Source organism: Lepidochelys olivacea, assembly GCF_965140295.1.
Source record: "Lepidochelys olivacea isolate rLepOli2 genome assembly, chromosome: 7".
Taxonomy (NCBI): domain Eukaryota; kingdom Metazoa; phylum Chordata; order Testudines; family Cheloniidae; genus Lepidochelys; species Lepidochelys olivacea.
The window spans coordinates 53,106,363-53,133,012 of NC_140417.1; the positions used below are offsets into that span (position 1 = coordinate 53,106,363).

The 26,650-nt window shown below is 44.9% G+C and overlaps 1 protein-coding gene across 6 annotated transcripts in view; it reads right to left on the reverse strand.

Annotated features, from left to right (window-relative positions):
* Positions 1-26,650, reverse strand: part of SORBS1 (sorbin and SH3 domain containing 1) — a 262,246-nt gene that overhangs the window by 49,281 nt on the left and 186,315 nt on the right. For all 6 annotated transcript variants that reach the window (XM_084635573.1, XM_084635571.1, XM_084635575.1 and 3 more), the window contains 6 exons: positions 20,868-21,043; positions 20,125-20,188; positions 13,122-13,169; positions 12,884-13,013; positions 10,275-10,389; positions 5,540-5,623 (listed from right to left, as the gene is read on the reverse strand). In XM_084635573.1, coding sequence (XP_084491699.1) covers positions 5,540-5,623; positions 10,275-10,389; positions 12,884-13,013; positions 13,122-13,169; positions 20,125-20,188; positions 20,868-21,043 — 617 coding nt within the window. The remainder of the gene's footprint in view (positions 1-5,539; positions 5,624-10,274; positions 10,390-12,883; positions 13,014-13,121; positions 13,170-20,124; positions 20,189-20,867; positions 21,044-26,650) is intronic.

Consider the following 26,650-nt stretch of genomic DNA (forward strand, 5'->3'; position numbering starts at 1 on the left):
CTGAGGGAACTCGGCTTGTTTTCAACCTGTGGAACTCCTTGCCTGAGGAGGTTGTGAAGGCTAAAACTAAAACAGCGTTTAAAAGAGAACTGGTTAAATTCATGGAGGTTAGGTTCATTAATGGCTATTAGCCAGGATGGGTAAAGAATGGTGTCCCTAGCCTCTGTTTTGTCAGAGGGTGGAGATGGATAGCAGGAGAGAGATCACTAGATCATTACCTGTTAGGTTCATGGGGCACCTGGCATTGGCCACTGTCGGTAGACAGGAGACTGGGCTAGATGGACCTTTTGTCTGACCCAGTATGGCCTTTCTTATGTTATCTTCTTATGTTTAGTCTGCAGAAAGAAGAGTGAAGGGGGATTTGATAGCAGCCTTCAACTACCTGAAGGGGGGTTCCAAAGAGGATTGAGCTTGGCTGTTCTTAGTGGTGTCAGATGACAGAACAAGGAGCAATGGTCTCAAGTTGCAGCGGGGCAGGTCTAGGTTGGATATTAGGAAACACTATTTCAATAGGAGGGTGGGGAACCACTGGAATGGGTTACCTCGGGAGGTGGTGGAATCTCCATCCTTAGAGGTTTTTAAGGCCTGACTTGACAAAGCCCTGGCTGGGCTGATTTAGTTGGGGTTGGTCCTGCTTTGAGCAGGGGGTTGGACTAGATGATCTCCTGAGGTCCCTTCCAACCCTAATCTTCTATGATTGTATGATTCCATGATAGTTCATCTCATGTAAGGGCATTTGAGGTGGATCAAAGGTTAGAGGGCTGGATGTTGCGGATGGTGTTGTGCACCTCTGCCAGGATGGCAAGTGGCCCAGTGCAGGTCGCACCTCACTCCCCAAGTCTCTCTGGTCCCCCTTGGACACCAGAAAGCGCCCTCTCTCTGTGCACTTCTTGTGCTGCGTCCTCTGCGGTGGGGATGTTGAACGGTGTCGAGGGGCACACCGTGCCAGAGGAGCACTACGCACTGAGGCAAATGTGCTTGGTGCCGAGTCCGACCGACTCACCTCGGAGACCAGTCTAAGCGCAGCTTCCATCAGCAGGGCTTTCAAACTGATGTCCCTTTCCTGATAGTGTGCAGCCTGAAGCCCCAGCAGATTCTGCACTTATCTCTGAAGTGAGCCTCCCCCAGGGACTTTAGACAGCTGGAGGGGGAACAGCTCTCTGGCATGGGCTTAGCACAGGCAGCACATGGTTTGAAGCCTGGGGACTGGGGCATGCTCCGTTCCAGGAACAACATTCCTTAAGGGGACCAACAAACTAACACTTACTAACTACAACGAAGAGTTCAGTAAACCACTGGAGAAGGCTTGCCAAAGCAAGAGAACACTGTTCCAGCAACCACCACGGGTGGTAAGAAGGAACCGAGATGGCGAGGAGCCAGCAGCACCCCTTATACTGGCATATGAGTGCAGGCCTCCAGGGGGCAATAGGGCCAGCCCCATGGATACCATGTGCTGACATGACATGACATGGAATGGACTTGAACAAGCACTCGAAGAACAACACATGTTTCTGCTTGGAACACTATTCTAGTCTGGGAATCCCCTCTCGGAGGCTGGACAGGTGGAGAGGACATGGCTGCATGACTAAGGACACAAATACGAATGTTGAAGAAACATCCCCTCTCATTTCTGCTGCTTTGAGCAAGGTCTAACATCACTGTTTTCTTTTAGATGTTAACCTTTGATTTAAGTCAATTTTAAGGAATGTGATTGAAGAGAGGACAAATATGCAGTACCCCAGTGCTGGCTCAAAAGCTCCCATTGGCCGGGAACCACAGCCAATGGGAGCTGTGGGGGCGGCGCCTGCAGGTACGGGCAGCGTGCATTGCGCAGTCCCCTGGCTGCTCTGCCTAGGGTCCGGACATGCCATCCACTTCCAGGAGCAGCACAGAGCCAGGGTGCCTTAGCCCCGCTGTACCACTGACTGCGAGTTGCCTGAGGTAAGGGCCGCCCATCCAGAGCCTGCACTGCAACCCCTCTGCCCCAGGTTGGAACCCCCTCCCACACCCTAACACCCTCCCAGAGCCTGCACCCCGAATCTCCTCCCGCACCCCAACCCCATGCCCCACCCCTGAGCCCCCTCCTGCACCCCAAACCCCTCTTCCCCAGCCCCATCCGAGAGCCCGACCCCTCACCCCCTCCTGCACCCTAAACCCTTCATTTCTGGCCCCACCCTGGAGCGTAGGGGAAGTCCTGAGCCTCAGAGCTGTGAACACTAGCTCACCCCGCTGCAGAGGGAAGCCCCGAGCCTCCACCCCCATCCCTGCGGGGCTGTGTGTGGCCTACAACACCTGATAGAAAAAAGGTTCCTCACCCCTGCCCTAAAGGCCATATTGTTTGTATAGCCAAGGGTCTGCTACCAACATCTGTAGGCAGAGACAGGCTCCTCACAGCCTTGTGGCAAGCAAGGTGGCAACCTGGGCAGCAGTGACCATGAGATGGTTGAGTTCAGGATCCTGACAAAAGGAAGAAAGGAGAGTAGCAAAATATGGACCCTGGGCTTCAGAAAAGCAGACTTTGACTCCCTCAGGGAGCTGATGGGCAGGATCCCCTGGAAAGCTAACATAAGGGGGAAAGGAGTCCAGGAGAGCTGGCTGTATTTTAAAGAAGCCTTATTGAGGGCGCAGGAACAAACCAGCCTGATGTGCAGAAAGAATAGCAAATATGGCAGGCGACCAGCTTGGCTTAACAGTGAAATCTTCGGTGAGCTTAAACTCAAAAAGGAAGCTTACAAGAAGTGGAAATTTGTACAGATGACTAGGGAGGAGTATAAAAATATTGCTCGAGCATGCAGGGGTGCAATCAGGAAGACCCAAGACAACTGGAGTTGCTGCACTGGGCAACACAGTATGGGGAGGAGGTGACCAGCCCTCAGTGGTGAAAGAACAGGTTAAGGACTATTTAGAAAAGCTAGACATGCACAAGTCCATGGGTCCAGATCTAATGCACACAAGGGTGCTGAGGGAGTTGGCTGATGTGATTGCAGAGCCACTGGCCATTATCTTTGAAGATTCATGGTGATCGGGGGAGGTCCTGGATGATTGGAAAAAGGCAAATATAGTGCCCATCTTTAAAAAAGAGAAGAAAGAGAACCTGGGGAACTATAGACCGGTCAGCCTCACTTCAGTCCCGGGCAAAATCATGGAGCAGGACCTCAAGGAATCCATTTTGAAGCCTATGGAGGAGAGGAAGGTCACCAGGAACAGTCAACATGGATTCACCACGGGCAAGTCATGCCTGACCAACCTGATTGCTTTCTATGATGAGATAACTGGCTCTGTGAATATGGGGAAAGCGGTGGATGTGATATCTCTTGACTTTAGCAAAGCTTTTGATACTGTCTCCCACAGTATTCTTGCCAGCAAGTTAAAGAAATATGGATTGGATGAATGGATTATAAGGTGGATAGAAAGCTGGCTAGATTGTCCAGCTCAACGGGTAGTGATCAATGGCTCGATGTCTAGTTGGCAGCCGGTATCAAGAAGAATGCCCAAAGGGTCAGTCCTGGGGCCAGTTATGTTCAACTTCTTTATCAATGATCTTGATGATGGGATTAATTGCATGCTCAGCAAATTCGCAGATGACACTAAACTGTGGGGAGAGGTATGCTGGAGGATAGGGATAGGGTCCAGAGTAACTAGACAAATTGGAGGATTGGGCCAAAAGAAATCTGATGAGGTTCAACAAGGACAAGTGCAGAGTCCTGCACTTAGGAAGGAAGAATCCCATGCACCGCTACAGACTGGGGACCGATTGTCTTAGCATCAATTCTGCAGAAAGGGACCTGGGGATTACAGTGGATGAGAAGCTGGGTATGAGTCAGCAGTGTGCCCTTGTTGCCAAGAAGGCCAACAGCATATTGGGCTATATTTGTAGGAGCATTGCCGGCAGATCAAGGGAAGTGATTATTCCCCTCTATTCCTTATTGGATAATTAGGATCCATTTAGTCATTCTTATAGCCGTGAAATGCAGGCTATGCAGATGGACTGGAAATAAAAATATGTGATTCTCTTGATTAGACTTTTTGGAGGGAATTGTTTCTGGGAATAACCCTGGGATCCTTGATGCAAACCACTGCAACATATTTGGCAGAGAACAGGTTGCATGAAGAAGGCAAAGAGGAGGGAACAGGGTCAAGATCAGTTTATAGACAGCTGGTACTTTTTGACCACAGATGAAGGACCCAGAGCTATAATATGAGAGTGACTCTCATTGACTTAAAATTATGTAATAGATTAAGTAGCAGCCATCCAGATCTTGTGAGAGGAGAAGGGAATGCGAGTATGGAAAAGGGGACACTAAATGAATGAGAACTATACCTTTAAAAGTAAAACCTCAAGCTGAACTCTGACACATGAAAGTGATATTGACTCACTAGTTGGCATATTTTCCTGTGAAGCTGAAGGTCAAATATTATGTCTTTAAAATGTTTTAAATGGTCACCGAACTACTATTATATGTCAGTGCCAAGGCTCAGTTATGAACTGTCATGTTTCATTAATGATCTGGAGGATGGCATGGACTGCACCCTCAGCAAGTTTGCAGATGACACCAAACTGGGAGGAGAGGTAGATACGCTGGAGGGTAGGGATAGGATACAGAGGGACCTAGACAAATTAGAGGATTGGGCCAAAAGAAATCTGATGAGGTTCAACAAGGACAAGTGCAGAGTCCTGCACTTAGGACGGAAGAATCCCATGCACTGCTACAGACTAGGGACTGAGTGGCTAGGCAGCAGTTCTGCAGAAAAGGACCTAGGGGTTACAGTGGACGAGAAACTGGATATGAGTCAATAGTGTGCACTTGTTGCCAAGAAGGCCAATGGCATTTTGGGCTGTATAAGTAGGGGCATTGCCAGCACATCGAGGGATGTGATTGTTCCCCTCTATTCGACATTCGTGAGGCCTCATCTGGAGTACTGTGTTTGGTTTTGGGCCCCAACCTACAAGAAGGATGTAGAAAAATTGGAAAACGTCCAGCAGAGGGCAACAAAAATGATTAGGGGACTGGAACACGTGATTAATGAGGAAAGGCTGAGGGAACTGGGATTGTTTAGTCTGCGGAAGAGAAGAATGAGGGGTGATTTGATAGCTGCTTTCAACTACCTGAAAGGGGGTTCCAAAGAGGATAGATCTAGACTGTTCTCAGTGGTAGCAGATGACAGAACGAGGAGTAATGGTCTCAAGTTGCAGTGGGGGAGGTTTAGGTTGGATATTAGGAAAAACTTTTTCACTAGGAGGGTGGTGAAACACTGGAATGCATTACCTAGGGAGGTGGTGGAATCTCCTTCCTTAGAAGTTTTTAAGGTCAGGCTTGACAAAACCCTGGCTGGGATGATTTAGTTGGGGATTGGTCCTGCTTTGAGCAGGGGGTTGGACTAGCTGACCTCCTGAGGTCCCTTTCAACCCTGATATTCTATGATTCTATGAATCTGGAAGTGCTGTCTCATTGAGTATCTAGGAACTAGAGTAGAGTTGCAACAGCATCATTACAAAATGCAGGTTGACTTTATTAATCATTGCAGCTAGCAAACTTACCGGTTTCCCAAACTCCAATTCCGAAAAGAATTTATACCAAGGTTCATTCTTTAAATCTATCTCTTCTGGACTTATATCCCGAGTCTAAAGGAGTTGGTGATAAGGGAATGAAAGAAAGAGAAGGATAACATTATGCAAAGAATACATAGGAAAGGGACTGTTAGAGATGCAGTCTCAATGTTTTCAATTGAATAATGTGGCTAGTTAGCCTAATAATTTAGTACTTCTACAATACCTTCCATTCAAGGATCTCTGAATGTTTTACAATCATTAATTAAACCTTACAGCACCCCTGGGAGAGAACTAGTTCAATTTTTAGATGGAGAAACTGAGGCAGATAGCAGTTAAGTGATTTGCTCAAGATAAGTCAGTGGAAGAGCTAGGAAAGCACCTCAGGACTCCTAATTTGCAATCCCTTGCTCCTACTGTTAAAAACTCTCTCAGGTTCAAGGTTAAGCCTATAATTTTTTTTTAATTTTCATTTGGAAAAAAAAAAAAGCAAATTATCTATTGTTGAGCCCCAGAGCATTAAACATACTGCATCTTTAACAGCACATGGATATGTGAGAAACTGTGGTCCATACACAGCAAACAGAGTGAGAGGTGGCATTCTAAATCAAAGAGGACACAATTAGAGAGAGCACACTTCTGAAAGATCTCAAAGGGGATGAATAGGAAGACAATATACTTCGCTTATTCACAAATAAATGTTAGAGAATCAGACAAAACTAGAATGAAGGAAAAACCAGACAGGACAGGTAACAGCACAGCTGAAAAGAAAGCTCCCTTTCATGCCTAAAATCTATTTTAACAAAACAACTTAAAGTTGTTTAACCATATTTTTGGTGATGTGAGAGAACAAATCCAGTGCTCTAGGTTACGAAGATAGATCTGGTTAAATTTGATTTAAATGGATCTAGCCTTTAATTTAAGTGGCTCTAAGTGTATTATAAACTTATAGTTATTGCAGCAAGACGTGAAAGGCCCCCACCTCAGCCTGTATATCAGGGGTGGGCAAACTTTTTGGCCCGAGGGCCACATCAGGGAATAGAAATTGTATGGCAGGCCATGAATGCTCACAAAATTGGGGTTGGGGTGTGGGCTCTGGGGTGGGGCTGGGGATGAGAGGTTTGCGGTGCAGGAGGGTGCTCTGAGCTGGGATCGTGGGGTTTGGAGAGCGGGAAGGGGATCAGGGCTGGGGTAAGGGGTTGAGGCATGTGGAGAGGCTCAAGGGATGCAGGCTCCAAGCAGCGCTTACCTCAAGTGGTTCCTGGAAGAAGTGGCATGTCCCTTCTCCAGCTCATACGCAAAGGCGCGGTCAGGCGACTCTGCACACTGCCCCATCTGCAGGCACCACCCCTGCAGCTCCCATTGTAGTGCATAGGAGCCGGAGCGGGGCCATGCTGCGGCTTCTGGGAGCCACGTGGTGTGGCCCCGACCCTGTGGCCTGGCAGGAGCGCTGGAGTGGGGCCGAGCCGCGTGGTGCGGCCCCTGATCCAGTGCCCCGGCCGGACCAGGGCTGAGCCGGATGGTGCAGCTCCAACCCAGCGCCCCAGCCGGAGCGCTGCAGCGGGTCCAAGCCACGTGGTACGGCTTGCAGGCTGGCTTAAAATTGCTCACAGGCCGTAGTTTGCCCACCCCTGCTCTATATGCTACTGTTGTGGTGTATAGGGGCCATGCACAGGAGTCAATATAAGTAGCCCAGTGCTGTCCACTCCGCCCGATAGTGCTAGTGCAGATGTGTCAGAGTCAGACTGCAGGAGGGAGTTTTTCCATGGCACTGAACACTACAAGTGACTCTGGACTGCTGCGCATCCTGTAGGCAACACCGGGGAGGCTTCCATAAGTTAGAGCAGCCCCAAGGCTGCTTATACTAGTGGCCATTTCAGCTCCCTCAGCAGCCAAAAATCTGAAAGGCAAAAAGTTGGCATAAAGCCACCCTGGTCCCTCTCTCCTCCTGGGCTATACTTTCTGTGCAGTGTGTCTACTGAGGTGCAGTCCAGAATCCTCCCCTAAAATTAAGTTGTTTGTACAGTAACTCAGTGAAATGAGGTGCAAATAATTTTTGCCCACTGTAATACTGAGCACTTAGACAAATTTCTCCTGTAGACATCTTGAAAGGACTTTAAAAATCAATTAACCAAATCAGCCCTTGAATAAGTGGATCCAGCTTCCGCTGAAGTGAGTCAGTCAGGAGTTGTGGACATGTATGCCAAGGCTGACTTTGACCCTTTATCTATTACAGCACCTCTGTGGTGTACAGTAGGTGAGTAAGTATTATCACCCCCAGTTTACAGGGGTGGGAAAAGTGAGGAAGAGTCATGAAGTGACTTGCCCAAGACCACAAAAGAATGGTGTGTCAGAGATGGATTTAAAACCCAGGAGTTTCTAGCTCCTAGTGCTGTTCTCAAGACCACTGGATGGCTCTGCCCAGGGCTCTTTTCACAGAAGGCGGTGATTGTCAGATGCACTTCCACAATCTGGGTCCTGGCGGAGAAAACCTCAGAAAGTAGAGAACCTGATTTATCCTAACGGGATATGGCTAAGGAGAGAGTTCTGCCAGGGCTAGGGCCAGAACTAAGAAATGCCTGGCCCTCAGCCCTCTGTGCCAATCACAATAGCCAAAACCAAGCAATTCTTTGCAGTTTAGTGCCAACCCTTTGTGCTTGTTCTTCTTATGCTTCCAATTTTATTATCTCCTGTCCTAAGCTGGCTGCTACCCAAAACAACCCCCCCATGGGGGTATCTGACCCCATGGGGGGAGGGAGACGGGGAAACACTTGTATCTGAAAGTTAAATGGTTAAACTTTTTGTGTCACCTGGTGAAGTCACCACAAAAAGAGGTTAATTCCCAAGGGTCTAGAGTAAGCCTAGTTAAACCACAAGGGATTGGAGAAAGGTACTGCCATTAACTGCAGTCCAAACAGATGCAATGCCTCTGTTTCTATACATTATGTATTGACTCCCAAAAAGCTTTGAGCTTGTCGCATAGTAAAATTTACAGTGGAACTGATCTAAAGGCCATTGAAATCAATGGGAATCTTTGCATTGATGGCAAGAGCTTTGGATCAGGCCCCTAATAGCTACTGCTTTGAATATGGCATAGCAATTGCAACCTATTAATAGACTGCAAATTATCTTCACATAACCCTTCTACTGGTTTTTAGGTTTCCCTCAACAACACAAAACAAGGTCTACATATCACTATCATATTTAGACATGCTAGGGAAAAAGGATTCTGACACAGAGCACAATCAAACAACAGGCACTTCAGTCCCATTTTATATTTCAGCACCTGTCCTCTGTGATCTTTGGTTTGAAATGACAGCTGGTAAAAAAAGAAAAATGGTCAAGAGTGTCATTCTCAAAACTCACCTTACTCTTTACTTAACTGTGCAGGAGTCTTTCCAGCTGCTTTGGTGATTGTCCCTCTTCTGGTTTTTAGACTCTGATTCAGCAACGTTTTAAGCACAGGCTTAATTTTAAGCGTGTGAACAGTCCCACTGACTGGAGTGGGAATTGAGCATGGGCTTAAGTGCTTTGATGAATCAGGCTTTAAATCACAGAGCCTAAGCCTGTAGTCCTTAGGCAAAATTCCTGTTCAAATCTTGCTCCAGCCAGAACAGTAGGAATGACCCTTCCTATTATACGCAAACTAGGGGCCTGATTTGCCTCTCACTTACATCAGTGTACTGCATCCAATGCCCACTGGAGTCAAGGCAAGGATATCACTGATTTCAACAGGCATTGGATTGGGCCTGGACCAAGAAATTGAAATTGATGGTGTTACACTGGTGTGAAAGGAGAATTAGTCCCAGGAAAAAATAATGGGCCTTATGTTACTTGAAAGCAAATATTGAACAGGGAAAAACTCTGAGTCAGACTCTGAAACATATTATTCAGCAGTTTAGCCACATACTTCTGTTGCTTTTAAATTGCCTGTCACAACTGTATCTTAAAGTAAAAGTGACTGTTCGCTCTGTACAGCTCCTCAATCCTGCTCCAAAGCGTTAATGAAAACATGGCCCCAGACTTATACTGTGAGTCTCACAAACAATCAGCACTTTAAACTGTGCTTTCAAACAAATACCCCTCAAAGAACAATCACAACTTTAGGTACCAAAATATTCACTTAATAAAAAACACCTCCATATTTTTTGGAACTTCCTTGATTACACTAACACAGTATGAAATTTACTGTTAACTTCTTTAAAGCTGCTGACCTGAGAACAAAACAAACTTTGAACACTAGTCAGCCTGCTGCCTCAAACGCTATGGAATAAACTATTGCTGTGCATTAGAAATAAGCACATCTTTAAAACCAGAGACAAGCCATGGAGTCAAACACAGATTACAAACTAGGGTTAGTGAGCCATACTTAACACAGGTTTCAGAGTAGCAGCCGTGTTAGTCTGTATTCTGTAGCTCACGAAAGCTTATGCTCAAATAAATTTGTTAGTCTCTAAGGTGCCACAAGTACTCCTTTTCTTTATACTTAACACAGAAAACAACACATCCACAAGGAAAGGCCCCTCTCAGCTCCCCAGGATCTGCCTTTAGTGGAATGACAATGTTAAGAAGTTACTCAAACATTTGCAAAACAAAATATATGGGAATGGCATAACGTAGGCGATATAAGTGTAAGGAAACTTATCTGAATGGAAATATACAAACACTTGTGGAGCATACTGTAAACATAGGCCAAAGTCATGGAGCAGGATAAAAGGAACATTACCATCTTTTCATTGTCCAAAACAGAGGACTTTCCTGGCCGGTAGTCGTAAATGCTCTTTGGCTCTGCCCGGTATTTTCTGGTATCCACCTTCTTGTCTGGGGGTTCCCAATCATTCCTGAGGAAAGAGAAGCTAATTAGCCCAGAACTCTGCCATTGCCATGAAAATGAGTGTATTCTTTGGACAAGCTCCTTCCCCAGTTAATCTGGATTTAATCAGGGAATTTTTTAATCTATGGCTTTGTCTAACTGGCAACTGAATGACAAAAGTTTTGTCATTCAGAGGTGTTAAACCCTCCTCCCCATAAGAGAGAAAAGTTTTGTCGACAAAAAGCGCCTGTGTGAACTGCCGACAAAGCTACCGCCGCTCATTGGGGGTGGAAGTTTTTTGTCGACAGGAGAGCTCTCTCCTGCTGACAAACAGCAGCTACACTGCATGCCTTTTAGTGGCACAGCTGTGTCGCTAAAAGCTGCGTAGTGTAGACATAGCCTAAAGCAGGAAACTTGCGGCAACAGGAACAGGTCAGATGGATTTGGGTTTGTTTTTTAATAGCAGCCAGAATTAAATCTGTGTACATGTATCAGCTGCTAAAAATCACTTGAAAGGACAGTAAAGGTTTCTGGCAATTCTTTTCCATGAATTGCCAAACTCACGCTTCTTTCCTTACTGAAAGTACCTTAGAGATAGTCCTGCAGAATTCCAACACCCCCCCAACTTTGAACTGAATCTAGGCTCGAACTCTTAAGTCACCCTCTGAGACTAAAACATCCCTCCACGCTCTGCCTGAATGTTGGGAAAGGGTGGAACTGGGGCTGAGGTCTGTGGTGTGGGCCCATCTTTCTTCTGCTGGGCGGTTCTAAGGGCTCATCTGTACTAGAGATCTGATGTGGTTGTACTGAACTGGCTTGTAAGTACAAATGGTTCAGACAACACTAGCCACCTGAAATGGTTTAAGTTCTGTGCACCATCCACACTAGCACTGTCCAGACCATCTCAGTTGCAATGCACTCTGGGAACCTATCCTACAATTCCCAGAAGTAGTGCATTCTGGCAGGTTTTGCAAGGCCACCAGTGTGCTGTGAGACAGTAAAGAGAGGACTAAATTGAACCATTTCAGTTTGTGTGTATCACTACTGGTACGCTCGTGGTTCACACTGGACTGGTTAAGCATTAACCAGAACTAAACCTGCTGGTGAAAGGTTGCTTGTTCTGGCCAGTTATTAGACCATTTGTAGAGTGTTTTATAAATATTCTAGGGGCTTCAACCAGTCTAATTTCCACAGTGTAGAACAGACCTGATTGTTTTAGCACTTCCAACCCTAGGAAATATTCTCCCCAGCTGAGTCCTGCTGGTTTTGTTACCTGATAATGTAAAGCACTAATTAGTCTAATCTTTTGATTCACAAGAGTTTTACCAGGAAGCTACAGTACTTCCCCTTTAATTGCTATGCTGGGAGGATCATATCTATCAGAGATCATCATCTTCTAGTCATGTGACCTTAGGTGCTTTCTATGTTAGCAAACAGACTATGGAACTGCTCATTTGAAGCCAGTGTGAACCACTGAGAGGAAGTGGGAGCAGAGGGTTTTAAAAGCTGGTTGAATTAATCATTGCATAAAATATTCATAGCCTATTTTGCTTTCTCCCCACCCTCTGTTCAGTAAATGCATTTGTTATTATTACAATGAGCTTCTACAAGCATGGTTAAAAAGCAGGAGTGAAAACAGTATCTGATGCTAACTAGGACCTGAAAATCCCATTGACTTTGCAGTGTGTTGAACTGGGTTTCCAGGGCTGATTAGCTGATTGAGAGTCAGCAAGACCCATTTCCCAAACAAACTTTGCCAAGCCCTGAAATAAATCCAAACCCATGCTCTCCACAATGATGATGATGTGCATTTCAAGCAGGGATTCAGGGGCCCCAAGGTGCTAGGTGCTGTATAAATAAATAGTAAGAGATAGTCCTTGACCCAGAGAGCTTACAATTTAGACAAGACACATGAAGGACTGGAGAGGAAACAGGCACAAGAGTTGAAGGGACTTGCCTAAGGTCCCACAGCAGAGCCAGGAATAGAAAGCAGGTCCAGCATTCCAAGTCCTGTCTGCTAGACCATACTGCCCTTTACTTTCATTTTCACGTGTCTCTGGATTTCCAAGTCCAGACTGGCTCTAAAAGGGCCTTTTTTCAGGAGACTTCCAACTCAGTTCTGTAGCCCCAAGAGATTTAGAGACATTTTGGATACTTGTTAATATTTATATTACGGTTTAGTGCCTAGGAACCACAATTAAGGATAAGGACTTGCTGTGCTAGACATTGTACAGGCATGTACAAAGGGAAACAGTCCCTGCCCCAGAGCGGGCCTGAGCTACATGAAAAGATATGGAGGTGATAGATGAATGAGACAGACAAACAGAGGGGGTAGGTTGGGATGATGAAGGAACACATTAGGGTTTCAATACCGATCAGAGGAACAGCACAACCCCTTGCTATTCTCCAGATCCAAACTGCCCTGGACTCTGGGAAAGTTCAGCTCCAAATCCGGGTCCAAGCTTTGCATCTGAGTCCCCTCCTAATGAGAACTTTTGAGTTTCTCCCTTAGTTCAGGTTACCTTTCTGGGCTGGATTTCAGCGATGAAGTACGAGTTGGAAGTGGCAGAGTAGCAGATCTCTTAACAACCTTGTCAGGGTCAATGTTGTCCATCTCACTCTTGGACCGGGGCACTGAGGGCTGGGTTCTTGCTGCAAAAAGGCATATATAAAAATCTTGGTAAATTTTGTAGGAGGCCAAGACGAGTGATGCTTACTGTTAATTCATGTGCATAAAGTTGCACGTGAAATGTTACTTACTATCTTCAGAATAGGAATAATGAGGAGAGTAAGAATCAGAATCTTCATCTGAAAAACAAAACAAAATAGTTTGCAAGTCAGATGAAAGTGTTGCTTCGAGGCCTCTCTGCTTTCTTTTGGTCACACATTATCCTTAATCTCATAGTAATGTGCCAAACACCCATGACAAAGAGAGGATTCTAAGCAGTGAAAGTCACACTTAGAAAATAGTTTTTCGGTGAACTGTGAATATAAATTCTTTCCACTTCTTCAGCACCTCTTTACGTGGGTCTCAAAGTGCTTTACAACCATTTGTTCATTTAGTGTCACAAAACCTCTGTGAGGAGGTAGGTATTATTATACCAATGTTACCAAAAGCTGAAAGACAAACTGGGGTACTGAAACCTTAAGTGACCTGCCTAAGGTAATATCAGAGTCAGAGATGGAAATAGAATCCAGGAGTTCTTGACTCTCAGTCACATGCTCCAATCACTGGACCACTCTGCCTCTATTAACTAGTATAGTGAATTTAAATATATTAACACACACAAATTATTCCTCAAGCACCAACAATGTGCTTTGTACAAAACAAACAGGGACCATGTTAGGTGCTGCATGTTCTTGTAGCAAAAAATAGTCCCTGCTCCCAACAGCGTACACTCTCAATAGGCCAGGCACAGAAAAGGGTGGGATAAAAGAAGTCTTATCATTCCCATTTTATACATGGGGATTTGAGGCACTTAGAGACTGTGCTTGTCTTCAGCAGGCTTTGGGACAAATCCTAGATGAGGTGCCCATAGTCTCAGAGGAAGTCAGTGTCAGGAACTGAACCCACAGTGCCTGAGTCCCAGTTTAAGGCCATCACCCCAAGACCATCCTTCCTTTCATGCTGATGATCCAAATTCAAGGTCTTGCATTTGTCTTGGAGATGTGGACAAGCCTAAGAGATACAGCATAGGAAAATGTATTACAGCAAATTCTGCAGAGAGAACTGTGGGTAAAGGGAAATTGGTGTTCTTGAGAAGAAATACCTAAAACAGCCAAGGATTAAGGGTAGCGTGATGGTGACTAGAAATACAGAATGGATGAGGCCATCAGAAGAACACCAGGTTAAACCAAATGCCTAGTGAACTCAGTGGTGTTGATTGACAGCCTGGGACAGTGAAATACACAATCCATTGACCAGGTACAGAACTGGCAATGGCAATGTAAGCACTCTCATGCGACCCCTGCCCCACCTATGTGCCTCAACACTGATCTGTAGGCACCATTGCAAGGGGTGGGAGGGTAGTTCCTGCTCGTGGTCCAATCCTTGCCCTCCCCATTTGAGGCGCTTGGAGCCATTTACCCTGAGGAACCAATTGGGTTGGAGAACGTAATAACTGACTTTGAATTTTCACCTTTAATTGAACCAAAAAGGGTGTGTTAAAGGCTCAGCTCAAACAAATTTTCTCTAGCTCTCTCCCCCCCCTTTGCTGAATTGTCTTGGTAAGCTACATTCTGACTGGAACAGCAGCAGGTTTAGCTCCTAACTGATGGTTAGTGACTCCATTATAATTATGATAGTCTTGAGCTGGCATAATGACAAACATCAGTTTTCAGCATCATTTCCATATTTCAATCTAAACGGCAGAAAAAGGATGCAGTTTGCTGGAAAGGTGATGGTTATTCCCATATTAAACAATGGGTTTTCTCTAGAGAGTACAATATATGGCAAATCATAAAATCTCCTGTTCCTAAAAGCACAGGTGAATGAATGTCTAAAAATACCCTCTCAGCCAACTGCCTCTAAGGAAGTTATTTAAAGCTGATGGAATAATGAAAACACTTCTTTACAAATTATTTATTTGAAGGAAAATGCCAAAATTTATTGCAGCTAATAATTCAGCCAATAAAAACATATAGAAGCACTGCATTTCAAGAAAGTGCTAGTTTCCAACTGGGTCTGCATCTTTCCAGTTTCAATATTCATAAAATCACAGAATCATAGAATATTAGTGTTGGAAGAGACCTCAGGAAGTCATCTAGTCCAAGCCCCTGCTCAAAGTAGGACCATTCCCCAACTAAATCATCCCAGCCAGGGCTTTGTCAAGCCTGACCTTAAAAACCTCTAAGGATGGAGATTCCACCACCTCCCTAGGTAACGCATTCCAGTGTTTCACCACCCTCTTAGTGAAAAAGTTTTTCCTAATATCCAACCTAAACCTCCCCCACTGCAACTTGAGACCATTACTCCTTGTTCTGTCATCTTGTACCATTGAGAACAGTCTAGATCCATCCTCTTTGGAACCTCCTTTCAGGTAGTTGAAAGCAGCTATCAAATCCCCTCTCATTCTTCTCTTCTGCAGACTAAACAATCCCAGTTCCCTCAGCCTCTCCTCATAAGTCATGTGCTCCAGTCCCCTAATCATTTTTGTTGCCCTCCGCTGGACTCTTTCCAATTTGTCCACATCCTTCTTGTAGTGTGGGGCCCAAAACTGGACACAGTACTCCAGATAAGGCCTCACCAATGCCGAACAGAGGGGAAGGATCACGTCCCTCAATCTGCTGGCAATGCTCCTACTTATGCAGCCCAAAATGCCGTTGGCCTTCTTGGCAACAAGTGCACACTATTGACTCATATCCAGCTTCTCATTCACTGTAACCCCTTGGTTCTTTTCTGCAGAACTGCTGCCTAGCCACTCGGTCCCTAGTCTGTAGTAGTGTATGGAATTCTTCCATTCTAAGTGCAGGACTCTGCTCTTTTCCTTGTTGAACCTCATCAGATTTCTTTTGGCCCAATCCTCTAATTTGTCTAGGTCCCTCTGTATTCTATCTACCACTCCTCCCAGTTTTGTGTCATCTGCAAACTCGCTGAGGGTGCAATCCACACCATTCACCAGATCGTTAATGAAGATATTGAACAAAACCGGCCCCAGGACTGATCCTTTGGGCACTCTGCTTGATACCTTAATAACTGGAATATATATATATAACGCTTTGCATCTCAGTGTTTTGCAAAGATGAGTAAGCATATTTATTCCCATTTGACAATGGGGAATACTGAAGGACTGATTGACTTGGTAAAGATCATACAGTAAGTCACTGGCAGAACTGGGAATAGACACCAGGGCTCTTGATTCCCAGTCCTGTACCGTACCCATAGGGCCTTCCTTATGGGAGGTAGGAATCACCAGTTCATCGCTTCAATATTGGACTCCTTCTGTAAGACAAGGACTTTTCCTTGTAGTTTGTATTGCACCTTAAGAAGTGTAGTAGTTGTGTGTGGGGCCCAAACCAAAACTCTGGGGCTGAACTTCCCACACTTTGCAGGTATTTGAAATAAGAGCCCAGATCAGAATTCTGTAAATGGCTTCTGTCTCTATAATGGCCTAAACCCAAACCCTGAATTTTGGATTGTTTGAAACCTGGATTTGAATTATGAGGCTTCAGTCCATCTCTGTTCAAACCCTTTGTTTCATATTTAGAAAAACTTCCAAAAGACTTTGAATAGTCTAGAACTGCCAGAATGGACCCAATTATTGCCACTATCTTGGATTCTCTAATAAAGAAAGAATCCAAGCAGATATCAAAAGCCAAACATACTTTGCATGGTAGCAACAACAAAGGACAAATGTTTGGTCTAATAATATTGCGACTACCTAAAGCTGAGCATATTATTTATCTGTGCATTTATGCATGAGCAGAAAACATTTATGGGAATACAAAGCCCTCCTGCATTAATGACAGTGCTTTGTGGCAAAATACATTAGTTCTGACAAAAGTAAAATGGATCCTGAAACAAGAAAATTGAATCATCTTTATAACAATCATTCATCATCTTATCATAGTCTCTCTCTCACACAATATCTCTGCTATTAAGGCATCAAATACATTGCACTTGTATAGGATAGCACTTTTCATCCATACATCTCAAAGCACCAAAGGTGGGCATGTATCTTATCCCCATGTCTCGAAGTATCTGTTCCCCATTCATTTTAACAGGGGATGTGAGTCTAAATCTCCTAGCCTGTTTTGACATAAGGGATCCATATTTTATGTTCGACCATGCACAACTCACCGTACGTGTTGTATAAAAATGGTCTGGAAAGATTATTTAATAGTCTCACCAGGGCGGGCTTCAGGCACAGGCAAAGTAGGCAAGTTTCCTACGTTGTAGCAGTAAAGGGCTCTGGAAAACCTCTACTGATTACTCCCAAACAGGCCAGTCCCAAACCACACTTCCCCCAGTGGGAGATGTCTGCCCACCTAGCCTGTCCTGGCTCCTGTTCAGCTGAGTGCAGCAGATGCCAATGCTTCTCACATGTAGAGGACAGTCTCTTCAGCACTGGCTACTGCAGCAGCTCCTTGGAAAGTGAGAGTGCAAAGGGTTCTGAGCAGCGCTTGAACCACCCCCTGAACCACCCCCTGAGCAACCACCCACCAGCAGGACAAAAGGATAGCTAGGGGATACAATGGGTTTCCCGGTAAAGAATGCCAAATCCTGTCCTTGAGCTCCTGAGGCCAGCCTTGAGCAAACCAACATGTGCAACATCCCATTTATTCTAAAATGTACTTTAATAAAAAGAGAGATAGACACTAACAGCCCGATCCAAAGACCATGGAAACTTTAGGGAATCTTGTCAAAGGGCTTCAGTGACTTTTGAGCCAGGCACTATCCTGTGTTACTATTAAAAACTTTAAGAGCAGATTAAAGAAATGTATTGCTCCCAAGGAAAACAAAACCATACTTAAAGCCATCTTTCAAGAGACATCATCAAGATGAGATGTAAGTCAGCATTGTATGAATGTTAAGTAACCACTGCACACATATGGCTAGGTATAGCTGACTATGCACATGAAACAAAGCAGAGCCCAGTTTTGTAGCATTAGTCAAAGGCTAGTGAAAAAGCCAGAAGAGCACCACAAAGCCAAAATAGGCCTCAAACCATCACGGCAACACTCAAAAGACAGCAAACTATTAGGAGGCAGCATGACACTCAGTGGCTAGGAGAAGCTCCAGGGAGAAAATAAATGGACAAGGCAGCATTTGTGCAGAAAAAGGTATCTTGTCCTTTACTATTACCTTCAGATTTAGGACTAGGAGTAGACGCAGGAAACTGGTATGTAGGACAGTAAGGATTGTCTTCTGCGGCAGAGAAAAGCAGTATGTATTGAGACTATCCACAGTGAAGTGGAGGCACCATATCATTTCCCCAACTTTCTACCACTGTAAACTTTTATTGCCTATTTTGATAATAGTAGACTGAAATGGTATCATACTTTCAAACACATAAATGGGTTAGGAAGGATTTAGTCATTTTATACATCACAGACTAAGGCACACTAGGTGTACTCGAATTTCCACCATGAGTAATAAATGGATAATGATAATCTAGTACCTGAATCTAGTTACTATAATGGAGCTACGGTACAGTTAACTCAAACACAAGACAACAGATACTCTGGCTGAACTTATGGTACCTTCGGGTGTTTGCTGGATTTCAGGAAGTTCAGGGAATTTGTAGGTAGGGCAATAAGGGTTTTCTTCAGGAGTTTCTAAGTGGAAGGAGCAAGTTTTAGAAAAAGAACAGAAAGGAAAGATTTAAAGGAGAAGTCCAGGTGAGGCAAGAATCCACAGAAGTTGTGGAACAATCCTTCTCATGCCGAGTCTATAATGTAACAAAGCCATGGGCACATCAGTGGTTATCACTGCGGTGCACATCTGGGCTGCTTGGAAGACAGCAGGAGACAGCAGGGATTGAACTCATCCTCTGCTCCTGAAGCATGTGCCTCTATCATCTGAGGTGAAGGACAATCTGTGTCAGCAGCACAAGGGTTACGACTCACAGCTTGAGCAGTTCTCATTCCGTCCAGTTCAGTGGTTATATAAACTCACTCGTCAGCTCATCAAAATAGCATCTGCAGCAGCAAATGCAAACCAACTTGCATTATTTTATATCCACTGTGTTTCATTTAGTAAGCACAGCTCAGAATTGTGTTGTCATGTACATCAGGCCTTATGCATGGCTGGATTGCTAATACCATCTCATTCATTTCTTACACTACTAAGAGATGTGGAACATACAATGTACCAAAAAGTAATGCATTAATGGAGGATATATTGTAACCAATATATAAGTACTCTCCATAGTTTTGGCTTTTAAATATATCAACAGTATTAAACAGCAGAAGTCTGATCCAGATCCCACTGAAATTAATGGGAGTCTTTCCATTCACGTAATAGGTTTTGGATCAGGCCCTAAGTTATTAAGCAATGTAACATTACCAATTCCTTTCTCTTGCAGACTGTCCATATTTTCACAGGGCAGCCTCTCCTTGTTTAAAAGTCAACTCGGTGTCATTGTACTTGCTAAGACTGAAGTTTAGGGACCTGTTTCCCAGCACCAGTTGATGGCATTGCTAGATAAGGACAGGAAGGCATTTGTGATGTTTTCTAACTGTAGCAAGGGGAACAGAGCAACCTGAATCCTGGCTCTGACAGGAACATTTTAAAACATGTATTTCTCTCTCCAAATATGATTATTTGGAAATTCTGGACTAATCACCCCGGGACGTTTCCTTGACAAGTGGGAAAAGAGTTGAAAAATGTGCTCCTTGGGGCCAAAATCTAAGCAGCGTCAAATGAACAGGTAGTAAAAGACCCCTTATCCCTTCTCACACAAGCAATCCCCACCATTGTGTTATACTGGGAGATTTCCTGAAATATACTAGTGTAGACACAGCCTTTGTCTACCCACCACCCAGCTAATGATTCAGGATCACAAACAATTCTCTTCTTTTTATAAAAGGTTTTTCAGTTCACCTTTAAGAGCAATTCACACCTCCCCTTGGAATTGACTGGGTTCTCTCCTTTGATAGTATCGTCTTTAAATTTGTTAGCTGATTTCTATGTTCCAGAGCAAACATGGATTACAAATGCAAAATGCTTTATTTAATATACAGTGCAATATTCCATCTATGTGAAGCAAACTGTTATCCGGTTAGTCTCTTTAAAAAAATAAAGTTATCCATATTACAGTACCTTTAGTTAGCCTGTGGATCTGTTTGAACATTGTCTTGTACCAGTCCTTTGATCTGTCTGTGTTCTGGTTTAAAAATATATAGTTGTAAGTAAAAAACATTGGCCTGACTTCCACCAAATTTTCAATTTGTTAGGGTTACTTTAACAATCAAAAGCTATGTGCACCCTTTATCATATTTTATTTATTATTACTGAATAGTTATAAGCAAGATTGAACTACATAATTCAGACAGTTTGTGGAATTGGGTGTGTTTCAAATGCCAGGACTAAGTCCCTACTAACAGCATAAACATTTTCAGGATTTTTTTTTTAAAATTCAGTGAAAATAATTTGAGGAAAATTTAGGACTAGATTCTACAAAGGAATTTAGCCCTTCCATATCCCACTGCAGTGTTCTGAACCCAAACTCAGCAACACAGCACTATTCAATTAGATAGGGGAAGTGAACCTGACCAGCCTAACTCAGATGTCAACATGAAGCAAAATAAGAGAGGAAACTAAATCCACACAATTAGCAAAAAGTGCAATGAGATTTTGAAAATTCTTTCACCCATAGTAATTGAAGGGGTCATCAGGAACACAAGGAAGACTTTAGAAATAAATCTATTGGGGTGATATTTTACCTTCAGTTACACTCATGCAATTCTACTGGCTTTAATTATATGGGTCTAATTGAAGGCAGAATCTGGCTCTTGATTTTTATTTTAAGCATGTGCCTGTAAGCCTGAGTGTTGTTCTCTTACCCTCAGTGGAATGCCTACATCATCCACGGAGACATCAGCCATATACTGGGGACTCCTGACAGCTCTTCTCTTCTCATCCATTGCTGGCTTCTCACTTTGAGCACTATCCTGAGCTGGCTTTTCCTGTGCAGACACAGGGCCTACTTTATCAGCAACTGGCCTGTCTGGCAGGGAATCTGGAAATGAAAGAGGGGTGGTCATTATCCTCATGCTCACCATTTCAGCACACCAACATATGTCACTCTAAGGCAAAAATCCTGGCAAAGCATCAATGAGGCAGACTGTGGCACCGGGGAGAAGTGTCTGGCTTTCTGTAAATGTGCATAGAAAATGCTTGGCACAACCAAGAGGGGGCGGGAACATCACAGACTCCTCCAATAACACGTGTAAAAAGCTCCCTTCATGTCGGATACGATTAGCCCCGCTACAAGCTCAGTCTTCACTGACACTCTGCAGTGGTACTCTCCCTTTGGAGCCCTTTCCTCCGAGTTATTGCTCTCCACTGTATCCTTCTGCCGAATGCCAGTTCCCAACATCTTGGGCAACTGTACCTATTTACCAAACTAGGACCCTTCCACATAGCACCTGGCACTTCCCATTCAACTGTGCAACCTCCTGCCTGATTGGGGTTTGGAGCAGAGCAAACTCCATTGTGGATAGAATATCACACAACAGAGCCAACACAGAGAACCATCATTAAAGGCAGGGACAAGACCAAATTATGTCTCCATTGGCTTCACTGGACCTAGGAAGAATCAGCCTCAAAAGCCTGAAGCACAAGTACCACCCCAGCGGGTGGGGAACACTTCTGCTATAACTATGCCCAGGACCATTTGAACTCAGGTCTCATGCTCACTTAGTGCATTTTACTTGAAAATGGAGTTCTGAGACAGCATTCTTCTCTGCAGCATCAGCACTAGAGAAAAGGAAAGCAAACTGCACAATATAGCTGTGGGAAACATGTCTTTAGAAAAAGATGGAGGTCCCTGGGATCATTTAGATTCATAATCAGGACCCAACACACAGGAACCTGATAAGAAAATCAAGCAGCTATTTAAACCCAGCAAGAAAAAATTAAGGTGTCTACTTCCCATTAAAAAAATGGGAATGGGTGTCCAAATCCCTTAGGCAGATTTGACATTCTCAGCCTAAGTTCTTAAGGGTTTGTTTGCAAAGGGGGGCTGGTGTGAAAAGAGGAGGCGTTACCACTGATGCATCATTCCCAGGGACAAAGCATCAATCTGGTGGGAGAAGAGAATGTTTATCCATGGCTTGATTCCAAGTCTCAAATGGTTATTTGCCTTGTTGCTGGTCAGTGCATGATATACCCCCGGCCCTCAATCCACCAAGGATCTAAGTCTGTTTGAGCCCTCAACTACAGGGCCTTGCTCTTTGACTTAAGCTATGGAGCCAAGCTGGTGCCCAGTATATTTGCATTAGACAGATTCTTTTTTAATATATTTAGGTCAGAATTTGGCTTTGAGAATTTGAACTGGGATAGATTAAAATGTCTTCTGAATTTCTAATGAGTATGTGGTGAAAGAATGCAGGGATTCTCCTCTGAGTACACAGCAGTCACAGTAGGGCTGCTGCTAAGCATTCTGGATACCTCTTGCCAAACACACCTACTATACTGCTGAATGGTCCAAGTACCCTGGACTATCTGTTCCCAAAAGACCAGCAGCAAAAGGATTAATTGCCACGAGCAATGCAGGCTGAGTGAAGAATGCACTTCTCCCATGGAACAGATGCAGCAGACCAGACTGTTCAGCCTCCACTTCCACAGCTCTTCACCACTTCTTTGCGTGTGCTGTCCCCAACCCCCACTCAGGTGGCCAGAGACCGCAAACTCACTGTGTCTTTCATGGGGAATTCAGTAGAAATCAATTCTGCAGAGAAGTGCCACATCCGGGGCTTTTTTAGTTAAATAAATAGGGGGCTTAGTGTCTGGGTAGCTAGCAGTTCTGAATGCTATCTCGCCTGTAACTTCTCTGCTGTCAAATAATGCTTGGCCTAGAGTCCAGTTCAGCTCTTAGAGCAGCTTCTCTCATCTGGTTTTCAGATGACCTGAAAATTTGCACCAAAGTGTTGAAATGGGATTTGGGGCAGTAAATGCTCACTGGACATTAAAATCCTATTCTCCAAACCCACTTTCCATCCTCCTCCTGCACCTGTGTTTACAGCGTGGAGTACTTCCAAAGGACTATGCCAACATTAACTACATCTTTCCAGCACACTGTGATGAGGGGTATCAACCCACTCTACCGATGGAGAAAACTGGAGCAGGATGGCCTCTACTTTTGGATGCCTCAGTTTCTGGGTTCCCTCTGAGACTCCCTGGGCTTGATTTCAGAGGTGCTGACAGCCCACAACTCCCAACAGAACTGGTGGGTGTCTCAGACAGGCCACCTAGAAAATGGAGGTACTTGTAATTAGGGGCCGCTTTAGAAAACATAGGTTTCAGACATTTGCCCACGGCTATGCACAAGGTCTGGATTAGAACAGAGGCGATCCTGGCTCTCAGCCACAAACTCAGTCCTTCAGGGTATGTCTACATTGTAATTAAACAGTGTGCGTGTGTCTGTGTCCCAGAGCCCAGACTCCAGCTCAAGCCAGGACATTTACATTGCAGTTGTATAGCCCTGCAGCCTGAGCCCTGCAAGCCCAAGTCAGTTGACATGGGATAGCCGTGGGGTTTAATTGCAGTGCAGATATACCTTGAGACCACATTACTTCCATGTAGAATACCTAGCTCCTTTCCTTCTGGCACATGTATGTGTTAGCACCTGCCACCCGGCACCACATCAATTTGGCAAGGAACCAATGGACCGTTGGCTGCTCTGGTACTACAATGTGCCATGTGGCGCTGCAGAATGGCATGCCTTAAGCCCCGCTAGAGGCAGGATTTCTCCAAATGGATGGCAGTGGTGAGAAATGTGTGTGATTTCACAGTCTGCTCTATCAACGCTTTGCCAAGTCCTATCCTTGGTGTTAAAGAACTGCATGCATCTGAGAGAGGAAGAACAGTTGTTCACATGCACTTCACCATATTGCCCAAAGCCGTTCAATTTGCGGAGCTCTGACAAGGATGGTTAGCAGAGGAAAGGCTCATGCATTGTTCTGACCGTACTCACAGCAAACACAATTCTGAACTGCAAAATTCCCTCTATTAGGATTGTTTGTTTTTTTTAAATCATCTTCAAACTTACTTTTGGGGGGTTCTTTTGCTCAAGAAAAAAGTTTTATAAATGGCAAGAATGTGGCAAGGCTAAAATAAAACTATTCAATGTTTCTATCCCCAAGAACGCACATACTCTCTGTTTTGGTCCTACTGTGCTCCTAATGTAGAGGTCCCCTTCTTCTATATTCACCTCTACATTTCTGTATGGAGTGTTTGACCAGACCCCATGGCAGAGCTACCTACGTGCTGCTGGGAACAGAGTATGGAAAGCTCTGGTGAAATCAGATGACTTCCATGACTCTGAAGACCAGAGGGAAGGAAGGTTTACGGATGTGAAATGATCTGAACTCAGGAAGAAATCTCAGCTTCTTACCCCCACCCAATCTCAACCCGTTGCTTCTTTGAGGTGAGCATGTAAAACAACTGTGATTGTCACGTTCAGTGCCCCTGCTGGAGATGAAAGACGTGCTTCTGTGCTAGAAAGGAAATACTCCGTCCTACAGCGCCATCAGTCTGTGGAAGTCACTCCAGGGAAGTTCAGTTGGCCAGAGGTTTGGACGGAACCTTTTTTTTTTTTTTTTAAAGGATTGGTTAATCATGCGACCATTATTATTTTGTAATTGTGAAAGTTAAGGCTATGTTACCATAATCAAATTGCACTCTTCAGGATGTAAACCAATCCCTTCCTGGGCTCAGGAGGGACTTGCTCTACAGTTCCCTATAAGTAGTCCTGGAAACCACAACACAGGTGGATGGAGCATGCCATCCAAGTGGTCCTAGGCTATGGTGCTGCTACCCTGGAAATATCTTAGGCAGACAAAGGCAGACATACTGGACTGAATGGACCAACAGTCTGAGCTCTGACTGCTATTCCTACAAGCACGCAAATTATTATTGGTGACAGTTTGGAGAGAGCTAAGGAATGACTTTGTGCTGGCCTGCAGGAGCACTCTCCTACCCAAAGCTTGAGATTTATGGGGTGCAAGGCAAGGGTTAGAGTTCACCAGGATGGCACAGGCTCCAGGAGAGCTGTGGGAGATATTCCAGCCAGCTACACTGACTTAAAAGATTTCACTTGAATTCTTTGTCTCGGTGTGCATTTAGCACTGGTGAAAAGTGCAGGTCTGACAGTCCTAGTGACAGAAGGCTTTGAACCTGGGGTAGCACAGGGAGCGATAGCAGGACCGGCTCCTCACTCTATGCCATCAGAGGTGCCTTGTCAAATAAATTTGTTAGTCTCCAAGGTGCCGCAAGGACTCCTCGTCCAAGGGTTGTTGCTTAAGGGGAGAGGGCAATTCAGTCTTCATGCCTGTTCAGCCTTTGGCCACTCAGCTAAGCTTGTCACCAAGGAGACCCAACGAGTGCCAGTTTCAATGGTGTCTCTAGCAACAGGGGAACTTGTCCTCTAGAAAGTGGGCTGAAGCCATCATTGCCCTTCACCATGGGCCCCCTACTGAATGTTCCTGGACTCAAAGCAATGACCTAGGAAGAAAACAGTTCTCGGGCCACATCCCACCCTGACTTATATATCATGCAACTCAGTGACATCGCAGAGGGTGTAAGTCAGGCCATAATTTTGCTCTGAGGCCTGTAGAGAGCACCGATCGCATACTATCAGGTACAACACTCAGTATCTTCTGAGCCATCCATTCTGGGGAGCAGTGACAGGTGGGCATTCAGCATCAGAGTTTTGTTGGTGTGACCCAGAGGATGCAAGCTAAGGTCAGGGGGGTCAGTCAACCACCTTTATGTGATTGTTTTGATAGACGGAGAGCAGGTGTGAAGCCAGCAATGCCAGGGCACTCTCCAGTGATCCAGATTGGCGACTGTTTAGGCTGGAACAAACCCTGCCTAGAAATACTCCACATTGAGCCAGGTGGGAGGATTTCAACATATTTCCCGCTTAACAGACAATAGAGTTCCTGACCACAACGGGAAACACTTTGGAAAAGAAAAAACCAAGAGGAAACATCTGACTGGACTTTAAAACCCCAGGTGGCAAAGAGGCAGCGCAGATGCCGACTCGATTGGGAAGGGAGAAGAGAAAATGTTACACTGGCTGATGTTGCCGAAGAGGGCAACGGTGCAGAGGAGACAGGCACCGTGCTTCAGGGCACAAAATATAGGCCATGCGAGCGATGGGGCTGACTTTGCAGGTGTGGCGTGCCAGCTGATTGGAGAGGGAGCCATCAGACTAGGCCCCGTACAAAGCACAGAGTCCAGGCTCCCTTACATCCACATTAGGGTGTCTGGGTACTGACTGCTTGCTCTCGCTCTCTCCTTTCCTCTTTCCCATCCTCTTCCTCATCTCCTCAGGCAGCAATACTGTTTAACAAAAGCAGTTCATTCATATACCTTGCAGCTGCTGGAGAGCAGTGAGGTACTATTCTGAATGCGTCTGTCGCCTACCATATGAGGCTCTATGTCAGGGGATGAGAATGATGAGGGGCTTGTCTGGATTATGGGATGTGAACTGTACAGCACTCTAACGTGTTGTGCTTTCACCACTCCATGTAGACCCTGCTGGCAAAAACAAATTGTGAACTAGTTTATATAGTTGTGGTCCTGTTTCAAAAAGGACAACAATAAAGTGCACCTGGTA